Here is a 20,688-nt window from a genome sequence, read left to right on the forward strand (position 1 = left end):
TTGTATATTCACGAAGAATATAGTTTTTCTACAAAGTTCCTTACCTCATTAGCTGTGTTGTGAGTTCCAACTATTCTGATAAAAGATGCAGGCTGTTTATCAAAAGTGATTGTTTGCCAGGATCTACAAAAAAGTCCAGAAAGACATGCAAATATTAAACACCGTCACAACAGCTTGCAGTAAAATATACAGACAATCCATTCAAGTGACAGTACATACTATTATCACTTAATAGGGCAAATAGAGAAACACTTTGCATCAAATGAAATTCCAGCACTCCTTGTTCATTTTTATTTTTAAGTGCCTTGACTCTGCTTATGTGTTTCCATACATACCTTACACTACTATGATTTGTATGAAGGAATAATACTCATACTATTGCTGAAAGTTAAGAAAACGGTAATAGAAAAAACTGAATCAAAGTCTAAAATCCTTGGCTAGTATTGACTGTTCTAGATAAACAAAAGATCAGGTAAATAAAAGTAAATGCATTCATCTGTTAACTACTCATGGGAAATCATCAGAGCTTGGTTAAAGAAAATTACAGCTCTAAGGTAAAAAAACCCACCCAAAACCTCAAATAAATTCCCACTCTAAGTGGAGTAGTGGAGGCAGAGAAGCCAAGCTTCTCTTGTGTGGGCCAAGGTCCTTCCAGTAAATTATGAATGACAGAAAGCATTCTTCACAGTTCAGGTTGTGAAGATTTCCCCATCCAGACACAGAGGCAGTGGGGAGAACAGAACGCCCTCCCACAGGTAGAGTACAACTTTTTGGCTAGACTGAAAACACTAGAGGTAGATTGTGACCACTATAATCTTCCTTCTTCATTCATACTCTTCTGATCGGGGTGAGGTACAACACCTCAAGTAGCCTAATGAGCATCAGGCAAAGGACCCTGATTCCTACCATACCTTTGTGCTTAGAGAACACACTGACAGTAAAACAGAAGAAACAAAAAGAATAATAGGAACTAGATGTTCCAGTTTGATGCCAGTCTTCCACTACACTAGATTACACTTGAACACACTAGAATTTGAATTATTTTATATTCATAAAACATGAAAGCTAGATACAGAATGTAACTTTTTCGCAAAACTAGACTCTATCACAGAAGGCTTCAGCAATAAAATGTGGTTAAGTATAACTTGATTAACTCACTACAGGAGAAAAACATTGGATAGGTTTCCTGAACGTGTTCAGAATACATTCAGAAGTGTTCATATAAGAAATAGGGAACCAAAGCAAAACTGGAGTAAAACACCACTCATCCCCAGTAGACTACCCCAAAGCCTGGCAGTATGACGAGCTTGGTTGCTATTTCTCAGGCACTTGAATTTTCCCTTAGCAGGAAAACCTCTTTGTCACAAACACAGCATTTCTGGGTTTAATTTAGTTAACTATTACTTTTATCACTGCTGTCAGATTATATTTGCTTAAAGAAGATTATGAGCCCAATCAAGACCTAATTTCAAGTAGTTTACTGGTATTACTGCATGAAGTAATGGATGTAATTAGTTACTCATCATAATAGAAAGGTGCAGTCTGTGTCAGGTCTCAGAGGTACAGCAGTTATCTATCTAATGGCATGGTTTATTTATATCCCTCATGTGACTGTGTCCTTCTTATTTGAAAGCTCAGGCTGTTTCTTCAAGCTCTAAATAAAATATAAAATGAGAATGGGCTATTTTGTTGACTGTCTCAAGATCTCAAAGATTGTTATGATTTAAATATTTTTTTTCCCTAAACAGGTGAACAATTCTTCTTGAGTTTCTTCTCATATTACTCTAGTACAGCCAGTCAGTTAATCTTCATGGTCAAATGTAACTTGTTACCTTGAAGTACAGAGTCCCAAAGAGGAGTGTCTGGGACAATCAGATGATTGCAACACTACTTCTCATAACAAAGTATTGCCTTAGTTTGCATTATGCATATGATTTCACATTTACATGCACGCACTTTATGTAAGGAGAGTGATGATGTAAAAATCAGATTTCCCTATTTAGTGATGTGGAAAATATTCTAAAGCTATTCTAAATAAAAGAGTTTGAAATCCCAAAGAGGCTGTTAAGAACAGCCTATGCCTTCCTAGCCTCTAAGGTAGAGTTTGTGTTCTGTGACAAGAAAATAGGTTAATTAGGGATCACAAAATAGAATATAAATTGGATCTGTATTTATTTATAGTACTTCTGAGCACTGGTCAAATACACGCTGCAAGAGTTCAGTGCAGATTTTCCAGAGATGGTAGTAAATGCCGTTGTCTGTCGTATGAAGTGGCAACAAGGAAGCTGACACATCTATTCAGGAATACAGCTGAAGAGCATGACAGATATTAAGAGAGTCTGAGAAAAAGGCCTCTGAAGATCCTTTTGACACACACACTTTTAGATCAGCTCCTCCAGGAAGCTCTTAAGTTCTTCCACTTCCCACTGCATTACAAGTCCTTACTTCCTGCTACAATGCTGTTATTAGGATTGGATTATAACTACTCTTCTAATAATATTAATACCCTTCTAATAATATTAAAACATGGTAGCAAATTGTAAAAAAAATTCTTGAGGATGCGAGACTTGAAGGGAGTTTTTCAATAAATTTGGTTCTAAGAATATTTATTGCTTTGGTATGTGTCCATTTTATTCCTTTCCCATTGGAAAAAGAAAGTCAAAATTACATACAATTTTTTGAAGAATTATTAAAATTCAAGAATACTGCCACTAGAGAATTAGTACTTGATGGAATAATGAGAAAATTAGGTCTCTTAGTTTATTTCCTTAGCAAAAGGGAAAAAAACACAGTAGAAAACAACTCAAATGGATTTGGAAAAAGTCACTTTTGAAATAAGCAAGGCAAACCTTCTTCACTAGAAAGCTGCCCTGATTTTGACTGTAACAGAACATTTAAGAACATGGATATATACAAAGTAATACCTCCCCAGTACAAATATAATTATGCAGCAAAGAGATAATTTATGCAGTGTAACTATAGGAGAAGAGAGATTACTGACAGAACATTTTCAAGGCGTATCTGCCCTCTTTTTTGCATTTTTTACTGATATTACAAATTCAATAAGACTTCTATTTATGTATCAAGACGTAACAACTGTCCAGTGATGTTGCTTGATTAAATTAAAAGACATCACAGGTAACCATTAAGTTTCTTTTTAATCTTCTTCTTTTACTACTGGTTATCTCTTCTGGTACTATTGTAATAATTTCAGTTTCTCTGTAGAAATTTTATTTTGCAAATTCTTTTGTAGTCATGCCATGTGTATGTGCTTATTTTATACTTTACTCACAAGAGCCAGTCCTTCCATCCTCAAAAATCGCTTTTGATGGTCTTTACGAAAATTTTATCAGAACTTTATACAAGGCTCTGGTATCAATTCATACATAAGTCACTATTTTCCAGGAACAGCAGCATTAAAACATATCAAAAGCACTTCATTTTTGGTCTGGGATTAGATACTTCTGTGTAATAGATGCCATTTCTTCATCTTTATTCTCCATATGTCAAGCAAACAGATCTTTCAAGCTGGTGGCAATACTTTCACGTTCTTTAACTAGGACACGATCATAAAGAAGCTATCAGAACTTACTTCTCCCATAAACCGACATTGCTGTCTTTGGACTTTCTGTATCTCCGTAATACTTATTAGTGACCCTATAACAAAATGATTTTTCAGAGTTTAGCTTTTTTAAATATCCAGGAAGTGTTGATATTTTTTTTTTTTCCTGCTTTCACACCTGTCTTGCTGGTTGATTCATTTTAGATTTGCTGCTTAATCTGCAGCAGCTCTGGTCATCACTTTTACAACAGAAATAATCACTACCTCAAGCTGAGGTTTACATCTCTAAGAGAAGACTCGGGACTGGCAGCCTATTCAGATTTATACCAGGGTCCTCAAACTGAAAGGCAGCACTACAAGTTGTTTGGCTAGCAAAGGTCCCCTGATATCACAGGTCCATTTTCCAAAAGCAATTAGCCTTGTTACAGTCCTACGGTGTTTTATTTAACACTCTGTATCTCACCTCAGCCACCTGACTTCTAACTCTCTCGTTCTGCCCAACTCCCCTAAGGAGATGCAGTAATTGATGATTAGCATTCCAAAGCCATGCTTGCATCCTGTAAGCCTGTCATATTTAATTACATTTTAACTATATTCATCTTCTATAATAGCCTGAACATAATTTAGATAATTATCTTTTGCTCTCTTATTCTCTGACTCTGCCTGTCTCACTTAGAGCTTCTTGCAATGAAAATCACTTTCTCTGCTCAAATATATAAACAGACTCTTGGGCCAAGTGCTTTCATCTCTCCAACAGCAACAGCTGTCACTGAAAACTCAATGGCTTTGTGCATCCCACAATCTCTTCACCATATTCCATTCAGCAGAAGATGACAATCATTAGAAACCCCTCCACTTTCGTGTTTCTTTCTTTTTCTTTATTATCTTTACTGCAAGAAGAATGAAAGAAATACTGATGTCCGGGTAAATTATAACAATAGCTTGCTGTTGCTTAAATGATCTACAGGTCAAAAATAGCAATTCACCTCTCAAAGAATTCAATGGCTTTTCTCAGCATTTGGAATCTTTGCCTAGTTATTTCTATGAAAAGCTGCTATCTTTCTAAAGATTTACTACATATAATAGGGTATAAATAGCAACCCTTCCATGTTATTTCCTTCTCTTCCAGAAAGAACAAATTAAGAAGTGGAAGCTTATCTTTTACTGAGGTTTTCTAATGAGCCACTGGCACTACAAAATACTACCACACTGTGGGATCACCAGAGCAACACTGATTATAGCTGAAACCAAATTCAGGCCAAAGATGTAAGACAAAAGAGAAAGCTGTTACATATAACATTCATCAAGCTGTGATAACCATATCATATTCATATCATGGCTTGCTTTAGGCTAAGCATGTACATTTTGTATACACACATTGTGCCTCCTCACTTCCCAAGGTGACACAGCGTCAAGTTTTTTGTTCCTCACTCCAAGAAGAAAAGCAAAGCAGAGTTGGAAGCAAATGTGGAAATGAACAACACACCCTGAAAAATTTCAATTACCAGCAAGTAACCTCCATTTTGCTTTCTAATGCTTGTCCACATATGCCTTGTTCTATAGCAAGTGACAAAACACTTCTTAGCTTATTGGGATGTGGACTTTTTCAACTGTGACTATGTATTTTTTCAATGAAATACAGAAGTCATTACGATGGAATAGTGAGGAGATATTTGCAAAAGCAGATGAAATGAAAAGGAAAGATGAGTTGTCTTGTGGTCTTTCCATACATCAGTCTGGTGACTGTATTGATGTAAACAAGACAGCAAATAACTAGAATGTGATGACGCCAAATAAAAAATTGTGTGCACGCATAAGCAAGCCAATGGAGACTAAAAAAGTACTGTAGTATGTTCTGCATGGTATGTATTTTATTAATGAATACCATACCTACCTCCGCTATGGAGTACCTACAAAATAAACATGGAAGCATGCACTAAAAATGCTATAACAGTTATTGTTATACAGACATTTTTCTTTATAAAATACCAGAGAGGTCTAAAGCTACCTTATAAATTGCCTATAAAAAACATTTTCCGCCATAACTGTACTAAACAATAAAGTGAAATAATACTCCCTCTCCTGTTAAAGCTGTAATTTAACATACTAACTCAGAGAGTCAGACGCATAAAGCACAGAAGTTAAACTGGGTAGCTGGCTCAGCCATCCCCTTTCCATACAGCCTCACAAGCCACTGAGGGAGAAGACAAAGTATGAGAAAGAAATACTGTGAGGAATCAAAGGTCATCTACATTTTGGTTTTTAAATTAAAGTAAAATTAAGTGCAGTCCTACCCCTGGTCTACCTCAACTAAAAACTGAGACCTAAAACTGAGTTTCCATCTGTTCTGCTGTCACCATGACAGCACTCTCTCAAAAGGTGGCCCATCAAATGTGGTACTTCTAAAGAAGCAAGGAAGGTGCAAGCTAGAAGCAACAGCTTTCTCTCTTCAGCTCTCAGAGGCAAAACTCACCTAATAATGCATCTTGGTTATATTTATGCTATAGTCTATTGATGAAGTAGCAAATATACTTTATTCAGTCTAATAAAGGAAAAAAACCAAAAAGGACTTGAAGTACTAATGGCAGAGGTAATAAAAATAGTTAAGAGAAATATGATGAGAGTCTGGAATAAATGTGAGAATAATAAATACTAAAAAGCACCTGTCGCAGTATTTGTTACATAACAGCTTTATATACTTACAAGTAAAAACATGTATTCCCACCTTCTGAGAAAACACCCTCAAAAGTTTTTATTCTAAATACTTTCCATAAGGAACACATAATTTTGAAAGCATCTGAACAAAATTATTTCTGCCCTATTATTGGTCCCTCCTACCAATTCAAACAACACTTTACTGAACTACTATAAATGTTTTATTGTATATGATTTATTGCAGAAACCAAATGTGGGCTTCATAAAGCAGAGCTATTAGAATAAAAATTCTGACATAAAATAGAACTAATGAAGTCTATACCAACTTTCTGACATCTTTATAAAGCTTCCAGTGTGAGACTCCTTAGAGTAACCCCTGCTTTCACAGCTTCAGTCCTGACATTTTTGCTGTGTTAGAGAAAATATTACATAAAGAATATATTAAAACATAGTTAAATTGAGCAACGGTAAAATGGAATGTAGTAATTATTTTTCTAACTAAACGTAGTAACTGATTTTCAAATATATCCACATGCTAATGTAGGCATTCAATAGCATTTTTGTACTGCATAAGCCATGTACTCATATAACTTACCTTGCTCATATTTTTTCAATTCCAACAAATTGTCTTTCTGTACTTGCAGTAATAAAGTTTACATTTAAAAATCTCACTTAAAATGAAATTATTGGGAATTTGCTGGCAACTGTCTGGCAGAGTGCCATGAGCCAAATTTCTATGCTGTGTCAAGAATTCTTTATGTAGTACCCACGCATACATCCTTGGGGAATGGCAGTGCTGGCGAACAGAGGCTGTGAACTTGAGCAACTTGACCGATGAGTTCATCTTACATACTTCTGCGTACACCAGAGGACACATGCAGAAGACAAGCTTGCACAATCCTAGAAGTTTAGTTGGTTTTGTTGTGCTTACTCATGACCAACAGTTATTGCTCCTGATGTTTACATATATAGCAAAGATATGAAAAACCATCCAACACATGAATGTACCTGGTAACACAACTAGCGGACTGCTTTTAACTTTGAAGACTTTTCCCCCCCCATAACCCTACAACAGACTATAAGACAGTTTTATTATATATATTTTCATACAAATGGAATAGTTGATTAACAGCAAATATATAAACAATATTTTTAGAGATATGAGACAGAATCATGCTCCCTATTAATCAGTTCCTTTGTAGCACATAGACTAACACTGTATTTATCGCACTTCTCTCTTACGTTCCCTTGGGTATGATTTCATGGCCCACTCATAAAAACTTCACATTTACAGCAACTGTCTTTCTATTACTGTCGATAACATCTAATTGACATGTCAAACCTCCAAGGAACGCAGTAAATTGAACCACAGCCTCTAAGAAGAATAAAAGAGTGGAAAAAAAGTGAATCAGTGAAAAAAAGTAAATCAGCATGTGCCTCCTCATAACAGCGATACTAACTTACTGAGGTTTGCTAATGGAAGGGAGAAAAACTGTAACTCTTTCTCCTACCACAGTGAATTATCTATTAACCTCAAGGTCAGAAAACAAAGCCTTGTGACCTCAGACTGAAACTCACCTAGAAAAAAAACCTGAACCCACATCCATGACTGCAGTGATTTTAGATAAGAGACTAAAGTGAACTAAGACAAAAATAACAAATACAATTTTTGCTTGTTACCATGTTATAGAACAGAGAAAATGCAGCTCCCCTCCCAATAGTTTCTGATCAACTAAATTTTAGTATTTAATTAGTAACTCTGTACCTTAAAAATTTATAGACAAAGAGCCAGGTAAAATGCATAAATAAAATTTTAAAAACAAAGGAAACTTCACTCATGATGAAAGAGCACAAAAAGTCAGGCAAAACTTGTTTAAAGTAGTAGCTGAGGTAACAGCAAAAAGGCAGAATAACTTTATGAATATGTAGTTGAAGGGTATAAAATCTATTAAGAAAGAAAAATTGGTTTACAGAGATACAAGAAAAATAATGGAATGAAATTAGGTAATATGATGTTCAGTACTGGTATTGAGAAAAGAAATTCTTACTGTGGGAACTCAGTGTGATAGAAAAGCAAAGAGCAGAACAGAAGCACCATCCCTTCAAGTATATGAAACAATCTGAAGGAGCATTATTCTAAAAAAATACACCATATACCACATAGTGCAGAAATCCCCAAAGGATGAACTTAAAGATATAATAATTCTTCCATTTTGTGATTCACAGATATAATCTGTCCTGGTAAAAACATTACTGTGAATAAATCAATGGCTTAATACTGCGTATATCTCAATGTAGGATATTTTGTAACATTTAAGACCATACCTGTTTTGGCCAGCATAAGCAACTGTGTACTTTTCAGAGTTTTAATAAAATTAGATCCTGAATATCAACAATCTAATTAGGGCAAATCTCTAGATTTGATGCGTTAACATCTGACTGGTCTTCTAACTATAAAAGGAGATGCCAACAGTTGCTATATTTAATGGCTTTGCCCATAAGAAAGGAAGGGTTACAGACAAAATAGTAACTTACCATCTAGCTCATGAACATTTGGGCATCTCCTATTCATTGGGTTATTAGATGATCTTATGCAACAATGAATTTCGAAGTAAACAAACGTAACTACAAAACAACAGTTTGTGTATTAGGCATTCCTTTCTTATCTCAAGCAGATAAATGGGCCAGTTTCACAGGAGACCTCTATAATCTAAGTAACCTTTTAGTAATAATATTTATTTATAAAGGTGCTGAGAGTGTGTGTGCATGTGGGTGCCTGCATGCATGTGGTTATGTGCATGCATGCACAGACATTTTTGAAGAGAGAATATATAGCTGAGACAGAGCTAATTTTCCCCAGAGCAGCCCTCATAGCTCTGTGCTTTGCATTGGTAGCTAGAAAGGTGTTGATAACGTACCAGCGTTTTGGCTACTGCTGAGCAGTACTCACCATCAAGGCTGTCTCTCCACCACTTCCCCCCTCACCCAGTAGGCTGGGGGTGGGCAAGGTCTTGGGAGGGGACAAAGCCAGGACAGTTGACCCAAACTGACCAAAGGTATATTCCATACCATATGACATCTGCTCAGCAATAAAAGCTAAGAGAAAGGAGGAAGAGGGGGGGCATTTGTTATTACATTTGTCGTCTGGAGCCCTACTTCCCAAGAAGTGGCTGGAACATCGACTGTTGATGGAAAGTAGAGAACAAATCTTTTGTTTTCCTTTGCTTCCATCTGCAGCTTTAGCTTTATTAAACTGCCTTTATCTTAACCCACAAGGTTTCTTCCCATCTTATTTTCTCCCCACTCTGTCCTGCTGAGGAGGGGACTGAAAAGCCCAGTCAGAAATTAATCTGGCTTCAGCAATCAAGGACAACAAGAAATGTTTCTATGTCAGCAGCAAAAGAAAGACCAGGGAGAGCCTCCATCCCCTGCTAGACGCAGGAGGAAACATGGTAACAAGTGATGAGGAAAAGACTGAGGTGCTTAATGCCTCCTTTGCCTCAGTCTTTAATAACAAGACTAGTTGTACTGAGGGAATCCAGCCTCCTCAGCCAGAAGACAGAGACTGGGAGAACAACCCCCCCGCAATCCAGGAGGAGACAGTCAGTGACCTACTGCATCACATAGACATACACAAGTCTATCGGACCGGATGGGATACACCCAAGGATGCTGAAGGAGCTGGCTGGGGTGCTCACCAAGCCGCTTTCCATCATTTACCACCATTTACCGGGGAGGTCCCAACAGATTGAAAATTGGCCAGTGTGATGCCCATATATAAGAAGGGTTGGAAGGATGATCTGGGAAATTACAGGCCTGTCAGCTTGACGTCCGTGCCCGGGAAACTGATGGAGCAGATCATCCTGAGTACCATCATACAACACATGTGGGACAACCAGATGATCAGGCCCAGTCAGCATGGGTTTATGAAAGGCAGGTCCTGCTTGACAAACCTGATCTCCTTCTACGACAGGGCGACCTGCTTATTGGATGAGGGAAAGGCTGTGGATGTTGTTTACCTTGACTTTAGTAAGGCCTTTGACACCATTTCCCACAGCATTCTCCTGGCGAAAGTGGCTGCTCATGGCTTGGATGGGCACACGCTTTGCTGGGTAAAAAACTGGCTGGATGGCCGGGCCCAAAGAGTGGTGGTGAATGGAGTTAAATCCGGTTGGCGGCCAGTCACGAGTGGTGTCCCCCAGGGCTTGGTTTTTGGGGCCACACCTGTTTAACATCTTTATTGATGATCTAGACGAGGGGATCAAGTGCACCCTCAGTAAGTTTCCAAATGACACCAAGTTGGGTGGGAGTGTTGATCTGCTCAGGGGTAGGGAGGCTCTGCAGAGAGACCTGGACAGGCTGGAGTGATGGGCTAAGGCCAACTGTAGGAGTTTCAATAAGGCCAAATGCCGGGTGCTGCACTTGGGCCACAACAACCCCCATCAGCGCTACAGGCTTGGGGAGGAGTGGCTGGAGAGCTGCCAGTCAGAGAGGGACCTGGGGGTGTTGATTGACAGCTGGCTGAACATGAGCCAGCAGTGTGCCCAGGTGGCCAAGAAGGCCAATGGTATCCTGGCTTGTGTCAGAAATAGCGTGACCAGCAGGGACAGGGAAGTGATCTTACCCCTGTACTGGGCACTGGTGAGGCCGCACCTCGATTACTGTGTTCAGTTTTGGGCCCCTCACTACAAAAAGGACATTGAATTACTCAAGCATGTCCAAAGAAGGGCAATGAAGCTGGTGAAGGATGTGGAGCACAGGTCTTACAAGGAGCGGCTGAGGGAACTAGGGCTGTTTAGTCTGGAGAAGAGGAGGCTGAGGGGAGACCTCATCGCCCTCTACAGCTACCTGAAAGGAGGTTGCAGAGAGCTGGGGATGAGTCTCTTTAATCAAGTAATAAGCAATAGGACAAGAAGTAATGGCCTCAAGTTGCACCAGGGAAGGTTTAGACTGGATATTAGGAAGCATTTCTTTACAGAACAGGTTGTTAGGTGTTGGAATGGGCTGCCCAGGGCAGTGGTGGAGTCCCCATCCCTGGAGGTGTTTAAGAGTCGGGTTGACATAGCGCTTAGGGACATGGTGTAGCTGGGAACTGTCAATGTTAGGTTAATGGTTGGACTAGATCTTCAAGATCTTTTCCAACCTAGATGATTCTGTGATAGAGCAGCTTGGTGGGCACCAGACATCCAGCTAAGATCAAACCACCACAGAATCTTATGACTCTGTGAAGGCACTCCAATGTACTGCCATAGGATCCCTCTGCAATATAAAAGCAGTGCATTGTTGAGTCCTTACCCAGAAGCTGCAAATTTGTTCCTGTGATGATTGGAGAAAAAACTTTGCTTAACAGGATACAAGAAAGGAGTAGAATTCTCCTCCGAGTAAGAAAATTAGGATTTCTATTACATTGAGCAAAGTTGGCAATAGTTGGCGATGGAGACCTCTTAAGACTTCTTAAGGCTTTTCTAGAGCTGCTTAATGTTGTAGGTCAAACTGGGACCCAAATGTTTATGGGAGAAATATTTATGTGTTCTGAGCCTGTATGAGCAAGCAATCACAGAAGGAGAACAACAGAATTTACAAATATCTAAGAGGGGCAAGATACACTGAGGTAAAGCTGAACAACAGAATGAAGTTAAAAAAAGGAATAAACCTACTAAGCGCAAGTTTTCTTACACTATCAGAACTTCTCCATGGCAAATGGTTGAACAGGCTGTATATTTAAGTGAGACTGACTACTGAAAACAATGGTGTTTGTTTTAAGACAGAGGAACAGCCAAGACACTGACTACAAGTTATTTTATAAGACAAAATTAATGCTTACTCATAAAGCAAAATTTAATTTTGGCAAAGCATTATCTGTAAGGTTTAAAAGACACAACGATCATTTCCCATCATCTTAACGTTTAGCCGGCATCTCCAAAGTAGGGTTATGTACTGATAAAATATGCAAAGTGTAACTAACTCGCCATCTTACTGATCTTCTTTAATATTAATAAGTGACCACAGTACAATCAAGCAAAATATAGCAATGTAGTCATGCTATAACTCTCAATGAATACATGCATTTCCTGTACCTCTACACTATAAGGAACTCTTACAGACCCAGTATGTTGCTGCAGAAATGGGCTGCTCAGGTATTCATCTCAGTGTCCTAAAAATCTTACATTCTTCAATCTCAGCATGCATTTCCTTATAATTAATTATCTTCTTCTCAGAATTTTTTTCAGCACCTTTAAACTTTTCAGAAGGTATAAAGGTTTCACCTTTCACTAAGAATCACAGTGTTTATATCATCTCATTTCCTTTTTAGCCTGGCAGAGATGACAGATTAAATCAAGAAGAAGGGGTCCTCTCAAGAGGAGAGGACGAACTTTTATGATTAATCACAGGCATAAGAATATGTAGATCAGGTCTTTGAGCTTCAGTATCCAGGAGTGTCCCCTACCTACAATATACACACCATATTATCAACTTAACATTGGTTCTACAAAACCTAATTCATTAACACTGGTGAAGTATTTTTAGCTATTTTGGTGGCACATGTTGAAAACAAGCATGATACCATGTTCAAGTAAAGCTATTTGTGGACATTAACATTACACTTTAGGATAATTATTATTTCAAGTTTCCTTTTCCTCCCTCACCAAATTATACACGTTTTTAGATGATATATTACAAAGTAATGAAACTTACATTTATTTATATTGTTAGTTTGACAATTTTTACGGGCCTCAAAAGAGACATTCAAGTCTTCGATGACTTTTGAGAAAAATCCAATACCTAAAAGAAACAGGTAGTGATTCTATGGGTATTATTTGGCATTGCTTATTTTCTCTGAGGCAGAACTGATCCAAACTGATGTCAGAGTTACTGTGATGTTTTCTTCACTCTCTTCATAGTAATGTGCATTAAGAGGAGCTGAGAACATGCCAGTCACAAGGCAAAGAGGAGCAAAGCAAAACCTCAATCCATCTGGCACACACAGAGCTGCAATAAGTGTATGGCAAAACATTCAAGGGAGACTGAGACATTGCAGTTTGCAATTCCCTGCTACTCTGTTCAAGGCTCATTCAAAAGATCCATGTATCTTTGTGGCTGAAAAACAACCACAAGGAACTGAAAGTAGAAGTGGAAAAACAAAACGACAAATTAACAATTTGAAAACCTTCTTGTGATCCTGAACCACTGTTAAGAAACATAACTTAAAAGAAGCCAGATCTTTCTCCAGTCAAACTAGACTCAGCTAAAATAGAAGCTGGCAAATGCAATGTTAGACACAGAGTTTCCACACTTCTGGGAGGCTCCTAACACTCTGAAATGTAATACAACTCTGGTTTCTCTCTGTGAAATCTTAACTCTTCATGCTTAATAAGGCAGGTCTGTGAAGCTGGACCTCTTTTCTTCTTTTGCCTTATTAGAATCTTTCAAAATGTGAGCATATAAACATAAGGAAAAATATGTACTTCAATGCCTCTATCGTTCAGAGCTTTTAAGCTCAGTAATTACACAAAATAACCCTTTGTATCTGTCTGACTTTCTCCAGTAAGCACTACTAGCAGAATGAACAGATTAATGAGAAGCCTCAGTTTATTTTTGTGACGTGAGGTTTGAAACTGAGCTTAACAATGTAGCAATTTACCAGACATCTTACTTGAATATATTTCATCTTTGTATTGTATGATAGTGGCTACAGTGAGTTCGGCAACTCTGGAGGAGGCATATGGATTTCACAGAGTTGCTGTGAAATTTGTTTCATGTAAAATAGGATGAATCATGGTTGAAATATACTCTGTTTGACAGAAGTACAAGAACAGTTTTGCTGTGAAATTAACTTCATGTAAAATAGGATGAAGTGTGGTCAAAATACTCTGACATTGGAGGTTCAAGAGCAGTTTCTTTTATCCTGTTCCACCCCGCCACTTGGAAGCTCAGGCATAAGAGAGAATTAAGGAATATACAAAATTAGGAAAAACGTTATTTTCTCATTCTACGTATGACAGGACAGTAGATGCATGCAATACTGATGCGAAGCAGCAGAAAAAGCGTTGGAGGATACAGTTAGTTGGAAAGGCAAGAGGGCTGAGATGTTCAAGATGTTTTATTACGAGAGAAAACAGTCCTGTGAAAGTGGTTAAGGAGAAGAATGACAGAGGAAATGGATGTAAGGGAATTCTAGAGATGGAATCATGGAGTGAAGTGGAGGAACTAGAGGAGGACAGGAGGAAAAAGCTGCTATGTTTGTGGCTAAGTATAAGTAACTACAAATATGAGTACGTTATGTGACACGTGTGAATACCTTTCCTCATAACTGCACATTTCAAATGTTATCTCTATAACAAAAGAAATAATCACATCATGATAGAGATTAGCCTGGTTTCACAAAAGTATATCCAGAAAAGAAAAATCCAAAGTTGAGTTCGTCACCAACATTACGTAAAGCCAAAGTATTTTCTCACTTGAAATCCTTAGACAATACGGAAAACACTCTTCTGTACATCTGAAAAGTGGTTTAGAACTGTTAAGTGAATGATCTAGATCTCTCTAGGTGTTCTTTACCTGTGATTTATTATCAAACAAAATACAGAAGTGCCTGAAAACTGGAAATGCACATAGTACATCACAGGGTAAAAATAAGAAACACTGGACAAAAGCAGTAAGCCTCAAGGTTGAAAATTATTCTTGAAAAAAATCAATCAGAAGACAGTTAATAAATTGTGTTAATGAATCTTGCATCCACATCCCAAAGGGCTTTTCATATGAAAGTACTAATTATATTCATACAAAAACGTAGAAAAAAATTTGAGGGGAACTGAGAATTTAGGATTTGAAATAGCTGTAATAAAAATATAATAAGCAATGGAAATGTGAAATTAAGTTTGAAAGTTTTTAAACATTTATCGTAACAGCAGTATACTCTGAATAACAAACAGTGGGTCCAGCAGGGAAAAGCAAGAAAAGAAAAGATATAAGGCAATATGTTATAAAACTTCTGAAAATGAAGTTATGCCCTCCACAAGAAAATCATAAAACTGTCCCAAACCAGCCATATAGACAGTTGATACGAACTGCCTTAGAACTTCCCATCAATAAACAATATTCATTGTCTTCCATACTCTATCAGAGTATTAGATTCTTTTTTCCTACTGGGGAATTGAACATGGTATGTGTGCTGCCAATGGATTAGATCCATTTTGCAATAACTACACAAGAGAACTTGAAAGAACGATACTGAGTTGATAACCATCGTGATAGCCTGTTTTGTATTTGTCTTTACCAGCCTTATTTTATCAAAAGTGTCATTAACTCTGAGGCCTGAGTCCTACTGGCCTTTGGTATCTTCTGTTTTTCATTTGACTTTCAGACTCTTTGTCAGCCAATTCTTCTAACAAGTGTAGGTCTCTGTTGTTCAACACCAACATGCTCAAGCCCACTTATCATAAATGTTTGAAAAAACAGAACGGAACGCGACTGTTTTTCATTACTGTCATACTGTGTAGAGAAAAACAGCTTATTGTGGGAAAGAAAAAAAAAACCCTCCACAGAACATCTGAAAATTGACAATTACACAACCAGTACGCATTAATTGGCTCTCACTTAGGGAAGGTACACAAGCTTCGCGTGTGAAGATAACAGACATCCAGTTTCTGTCTTCAGCCTTTTAAAACTGCAAGAGGAGGAGGTCAGGAGTAGCCTGTCATTTCCTGTCTTTGAGCACTGAATTATTAATTTACACAAAATACTACATTAAAAATACCATTAAAACAACCCAAGGCAGCATACCGATAGTTTAAAGGGGAAGTTCATGCTTCAAAAGACTGCCAGAACCATGCTATCTAAACATAATTTAATTTTCTTTCTCATAGCTTTGTTTGCCACTTACTGATTATCAAAGGTGTCTGTTGAGGTCTGTGTTTGCTACCTTTATGGTTCATCCTGCCCCTTGTGCCAGAGATTCCACAAAATTATTTGGAGACCTCACAGCACACTTGCAAGACAGCACACCAATGACTTTCACAAAGGACTGTAACTCCACGGAAAGAGCAGGTAGAAAGAAAGCCAGGCAGCAAACAACAAACAAGACAACACTTATACATGTCTTTGAAGACAGGAAAGTGAATGGAGAATATTACTAGCAAAGTAAATTTTCTCATTGTTAAGTATTCTGTCTATTCAAATGTGGGCCCCTGTGAAATTCTTCAATGTTTTAACTCCATCCGCTTTCATTTGCTAGTGCTGCTTATCCTACACAGAAAAGCAAGTAAGTTATTTTACTGGAGTCTACTGCAGTATATTAAACACAGAACTAATGCCAGAAAAGGTAAACCTGGGATTTTAAGACTTTATCAACCACTTAGACTGCACTCACATCTCCATAATTTATAAGAGAAACAGACATAATTTGGAGTATACTTTCTGGAAAGAATTAATATTTTAGCCTGACACAAATACATGTAAAATGGTTCTTAGTTGACTGTTGCTCTGAGAGGTACTTGTAGTCAAACAGGCAATCACAGTCCCGTGCAAGGACATACCTACTTCTCATTTTTTTTAAACAAAGACACATAAGTCTAAGTGATGACAATGTTTATACCAATGTAGGATTAGTCTTTTTTGGGCTGGGATGTCCAAGTATTCATCAAAAATACTAGGATTTGGCCAAGACAAAGAACAGTTGCAAAATTTGACTACAGTAGTGAAAGATTTGTTTCATTTCTCCCAGGTGAGAGGGGTGCAGTAGCATTCATAAACATACAGAGAACAAAGAGATGAGGGTACTGTTGCTTCCACCCCATTGAGCTGCAGTCTGGTTAAGGCAAATTGTTCAATGCAGGAATCTTTAACTGTCTGCCTAGACCTGATGATGAGTCAAACCCAGACACAGTGCACAAGTTTGATTCTTGCTTTTCCTGGGGGAGTGCCTGAATCACTTCACCAAGAAGCATTCAGAGGCAGATTTCTCTCTGTTAGAGCTGTGCTGTTTGTGTAAAATACCGATGTAATCACGGTAAGAGGAAGGACAGAGACAGGGGGAAAAAAAAAAATCTCTTGCATCCAGCAGGAATATCTTTACCATTGGACTATGACAGTAAACCAGACAAACTGTACCACCTCCACCTTACTACAGCATCTGTTACTTTTGGTTAAAATCCAACTCTTCACTTCCTCTGTTTGTTGTTGATAAAATTACATAAAGTGAAAATAACTTGTTTGTTTCCATGGCAAAAAAAAAATTCCACATTTTCAATTTGCTTAGAAATTTATTTTTTTAACTTACAGACACTAAACCAAAAAGTCAGTTCTTCACATATTCCTACTAGTGACTGGTTCAATTTTCCTTTCTTCATTAAGATGTCTCCATCACCATACTGAAACTTTGCCCAACAATTTTAAGTGAAGGCCTTCATTCAGTGTGTGAGTCACTGAATGATGATGTCTCTTCCATTCTACATTCAGCTGGTTTTGATCACTAAGAATATGGCTTTTTAGGTCATAGTACCATGTTTCAGTATTTTTCAGTAAAATAAAAGTGGTCCAGCTCTGACTGTATGCAATTATGATCCTCTGTACTTTACAGATCAGTATATAGTAATTATGTAGTAATTTATATATTTATTTTACATATTTAATATATAAAAATATATAATGTAGAAATAGAAATATTATTGTATATATTTATTTTTCTATATAATACATATACTTATTTATATAGTATTTAGAGTTATCATCCTGCCATTACAAAGTAGTGTTTATGAATTCATTTCAGCATTTCTGCAAATCCTACTTGAAAAGAAAATTAAACATATTTAAAGGGTTTTATTTTCTGTGGTGGTGTGACTGCAAATAAGAAAAAAAGGCCAATTTGCTGATCATAAAGGGCAAGAGATTCAAAATGAACATGAAAAAGCGCTGTCAAATGCAAAGAAATCACCTGAAAATTGAGGGGGGGGAGGAGAGGGCCACAAACCCTTCAACTTGTCTCAGTCACAGATGATACAGTATTTAAATGTAACTGCAGAGGTTAGAAAACTTTCAAAGAGCAGAAAGATTTTTTTCAAATTGATGCTTTTTCTTTACAATTTTCTAGTCCTTGCTAAATTGAATTATTCTGGAGCCCACTGAGCTTTTGTAATTGTAAGCCTCAGGACCAGGTCTTTGTATTTATTTAGAGCAGAGAGTTACAGACAGTGCTAGGACACTGTAAATCTGCAGAAATCAAGATTAAAGACTGGCATTTTGCCAGCTGGAAGTGTACCTGTCAGAGCAAGAAGTTAGGCAAAATGCAATTCTCTAATCCATGTAAAAATAGTTCCTGCAGCCACGGCTTTGAGAACTTCCAGAGCACCTGTGTTTTTGAATCAAGATCTTGAAGTATATCATGAGAAGGCAGCTATCTTTATTTTGGGGATGCACCTATATTTGTCCAAGGTTAAGTCTTTAAAAAACAAAAGTGTGGTTTGAACATACTGAGTAGATACTTGAACTGTGAAGTCAATCAGCAATTCCACCTGCACTGTGCATACTTAAACAAGTGCTCCTTTTGACTGTTAGTATCAAAATGTACAAGGAAAAAGTGTAAAAAGATTCTGATTCTATCTCTCCCTCTCTTCTGTGGTTTCAGCCTTTCAGTGCTCCCACTGCTGGAGGCAGACAAAAAGACAAATTTTATCTATTACACTGAGATGCCTTCCAGAATGATTAAATCTCCTTTACTCTTTCTCTAGACCCGCAGAACCCGGGTTTTCTGCTCATCAATACCCTGCCCGTTACAGACAGTGAAAGGACGTGTCAAGTTCTCCTTCATCAACACGTCTAGACTGCATTGTAACATGTCTGAATTGCACTATTTGTTAAGAGATGAAATATAAACTTTAGAAAAATGTGTATCAGCAGTGTTGCTAGAAAGGACTGAATAACTCTCTTGCTTGATGTGACAAACTGAGATGCATCTCTGAATTTGTAAAATCAATTTTGTTTTGGTTGGCAGAAATACAGGATGGGTGGTGGCTGTCCCCATATGAGCTGATGACTTCAATTTTGTCCCAGGGAAGAAAGCGTATCTTATAGAAAACTGACTCAGGGAAAAGGAGGTTAATAAGATTTTTATAAGGCTGAGCTTCCCTGGGGATCAGCCAGGAGATCATATTGTACCACTAAATGCTGAGCATACCTGGCTTCTGGATATGGAACGTATACATTTGCAGACTGTCTTTTCAGTCCCATGACAAGTATCTGAAGCACTCTTTACTTAGAACTAGAACTATCAAATGGTTTAAGAGGGCTATCAACACTGAATTATTCTTCCATACTAGAAGAATAGATTTTATCAGCAGACCCAATAATTGCAGAAAAGCCAATGGAGAGTATACATGTGGAGAATATTCATGCCCAATTTCTCCTGATTTAAGTATACAAATGAAAATGAAACAGTTTTTGTCTCTTTTTTATCTCTTTTTAAGAGGCTTGTTTTTTCTATGGAAGGTCCCTGTTCAAAGTCAGAGCAGTCAGTGCATATAAGTCAGGTACTCTGCTTTTGAACAAGGACAAGGTCAAGCTTAGGTAACCATTTGACCTGTTATGGTTTGGTCCCCACCTTCACTCTCGCCACCCCCTTCAAATACTGTACAATACATTTATGTGCTTTGATAAGGGAGAATGGCATTTGATTAAGAAAATCCTTTAACAAGCATGCTCTCTTTCCTCTCCTACCGTGATTCTCAAGGCAGGGTATTGTAGGCAGACTGTTTCTAAGAATGAACAATCAAACTGATTATTTGAAGATCCAGTACTGATGTGGACCTTCAAAATTTGTTTCTGGCTTGAAAGTCTAGATATGTAGCCACACTAGAAGCTGTTACCTCCAAAAGTTGTATTTACAGGTGTCTAGAGTTAATAATCTACAGGTTGTGTAATGATCATTCTTTTCACAGTCAGAAAGTCATCTATCTATGAGTACTGAACAGAACGATAAAAAAACCACCAGTTCCTAGTTCTGATTTTCTGCAAAGAAGTGGAAAAAATCAAACTCACTTGCAGGAAATTTTTGTGCGATCAGCCACCATAGTCCACTGCTGCTGATTCGTTGAAACCTCAATGTAGTAGCTGTAGCTCCGATCATCACAGTCCCAAAGTAGCAACCTACATATGAAGAAGTTGAGTGAGAAGTAAGATAAACGTTAAACCAAGCTGCTTAAGTTTTCTAGTTCCTTATTTCTTCTTCTTAATTCTTTACAAATTTAGCTGTTTCTTTTGGAATGTGCCTCTAACTCTCAGCAAGGTCTTTACTGTTTCTGTCCTCTCAAACTTGAGTGTCCTTTTCTTATTATCCTAAGGCCAGGAAGAGACTTACAGGCTTATAATAACCATCTTACTAACACTAATCTATTACATTTATGCAATTACTTTTAATTTATTTGAAAGTCAGTAAATGAACTGATTTATTTGGCACGTGGCATTGCCTGCTTTAAACCT

At 37.6% G+C, this 20,688-nt stretch overlaps 1 protein-coding gene across 1 annotated transcript in view; it reads right to left on the reverse strand.

Annotated features, from left to right (window-relative positions):
• BTBD9 (BTB domain containing 9) overlaps positions 1-20,688 on the reverse strand; it is a 135,736-nt gene that overhangs the window by 13,352 nt on the left and 101,696 nt on the right. Inside the window, exons 10-11 of the mRNA XM_074863482.1 lie at positions 20,248-20,355; positions 45-123 (exon numbers count right to left, since the gene is read on the reverse strand). Coding sequence (XP_074719583.1) covers positions 45-123; positions 20,248-20,355 — 187 coding nt within the window. The remainder of the gene's footprint in view (positions 1-44; positions 124-20,247; positions 20,356-20,688) is intronic.

Source organism: Strix uralensis, chromosome 3 (genome assembly GCF_047716275.1).
Source record: "Strix uralensis isolate ZFMK-TIS-50842 chromosome 3, bStrUra1, whole genome shotgun sequence".
NCBI classification, from domain to species: Eukaryota; Metazoa; Chordata; class Aves; order Strigiformes; family Strigidae; genus Strix; species Strix uralensis.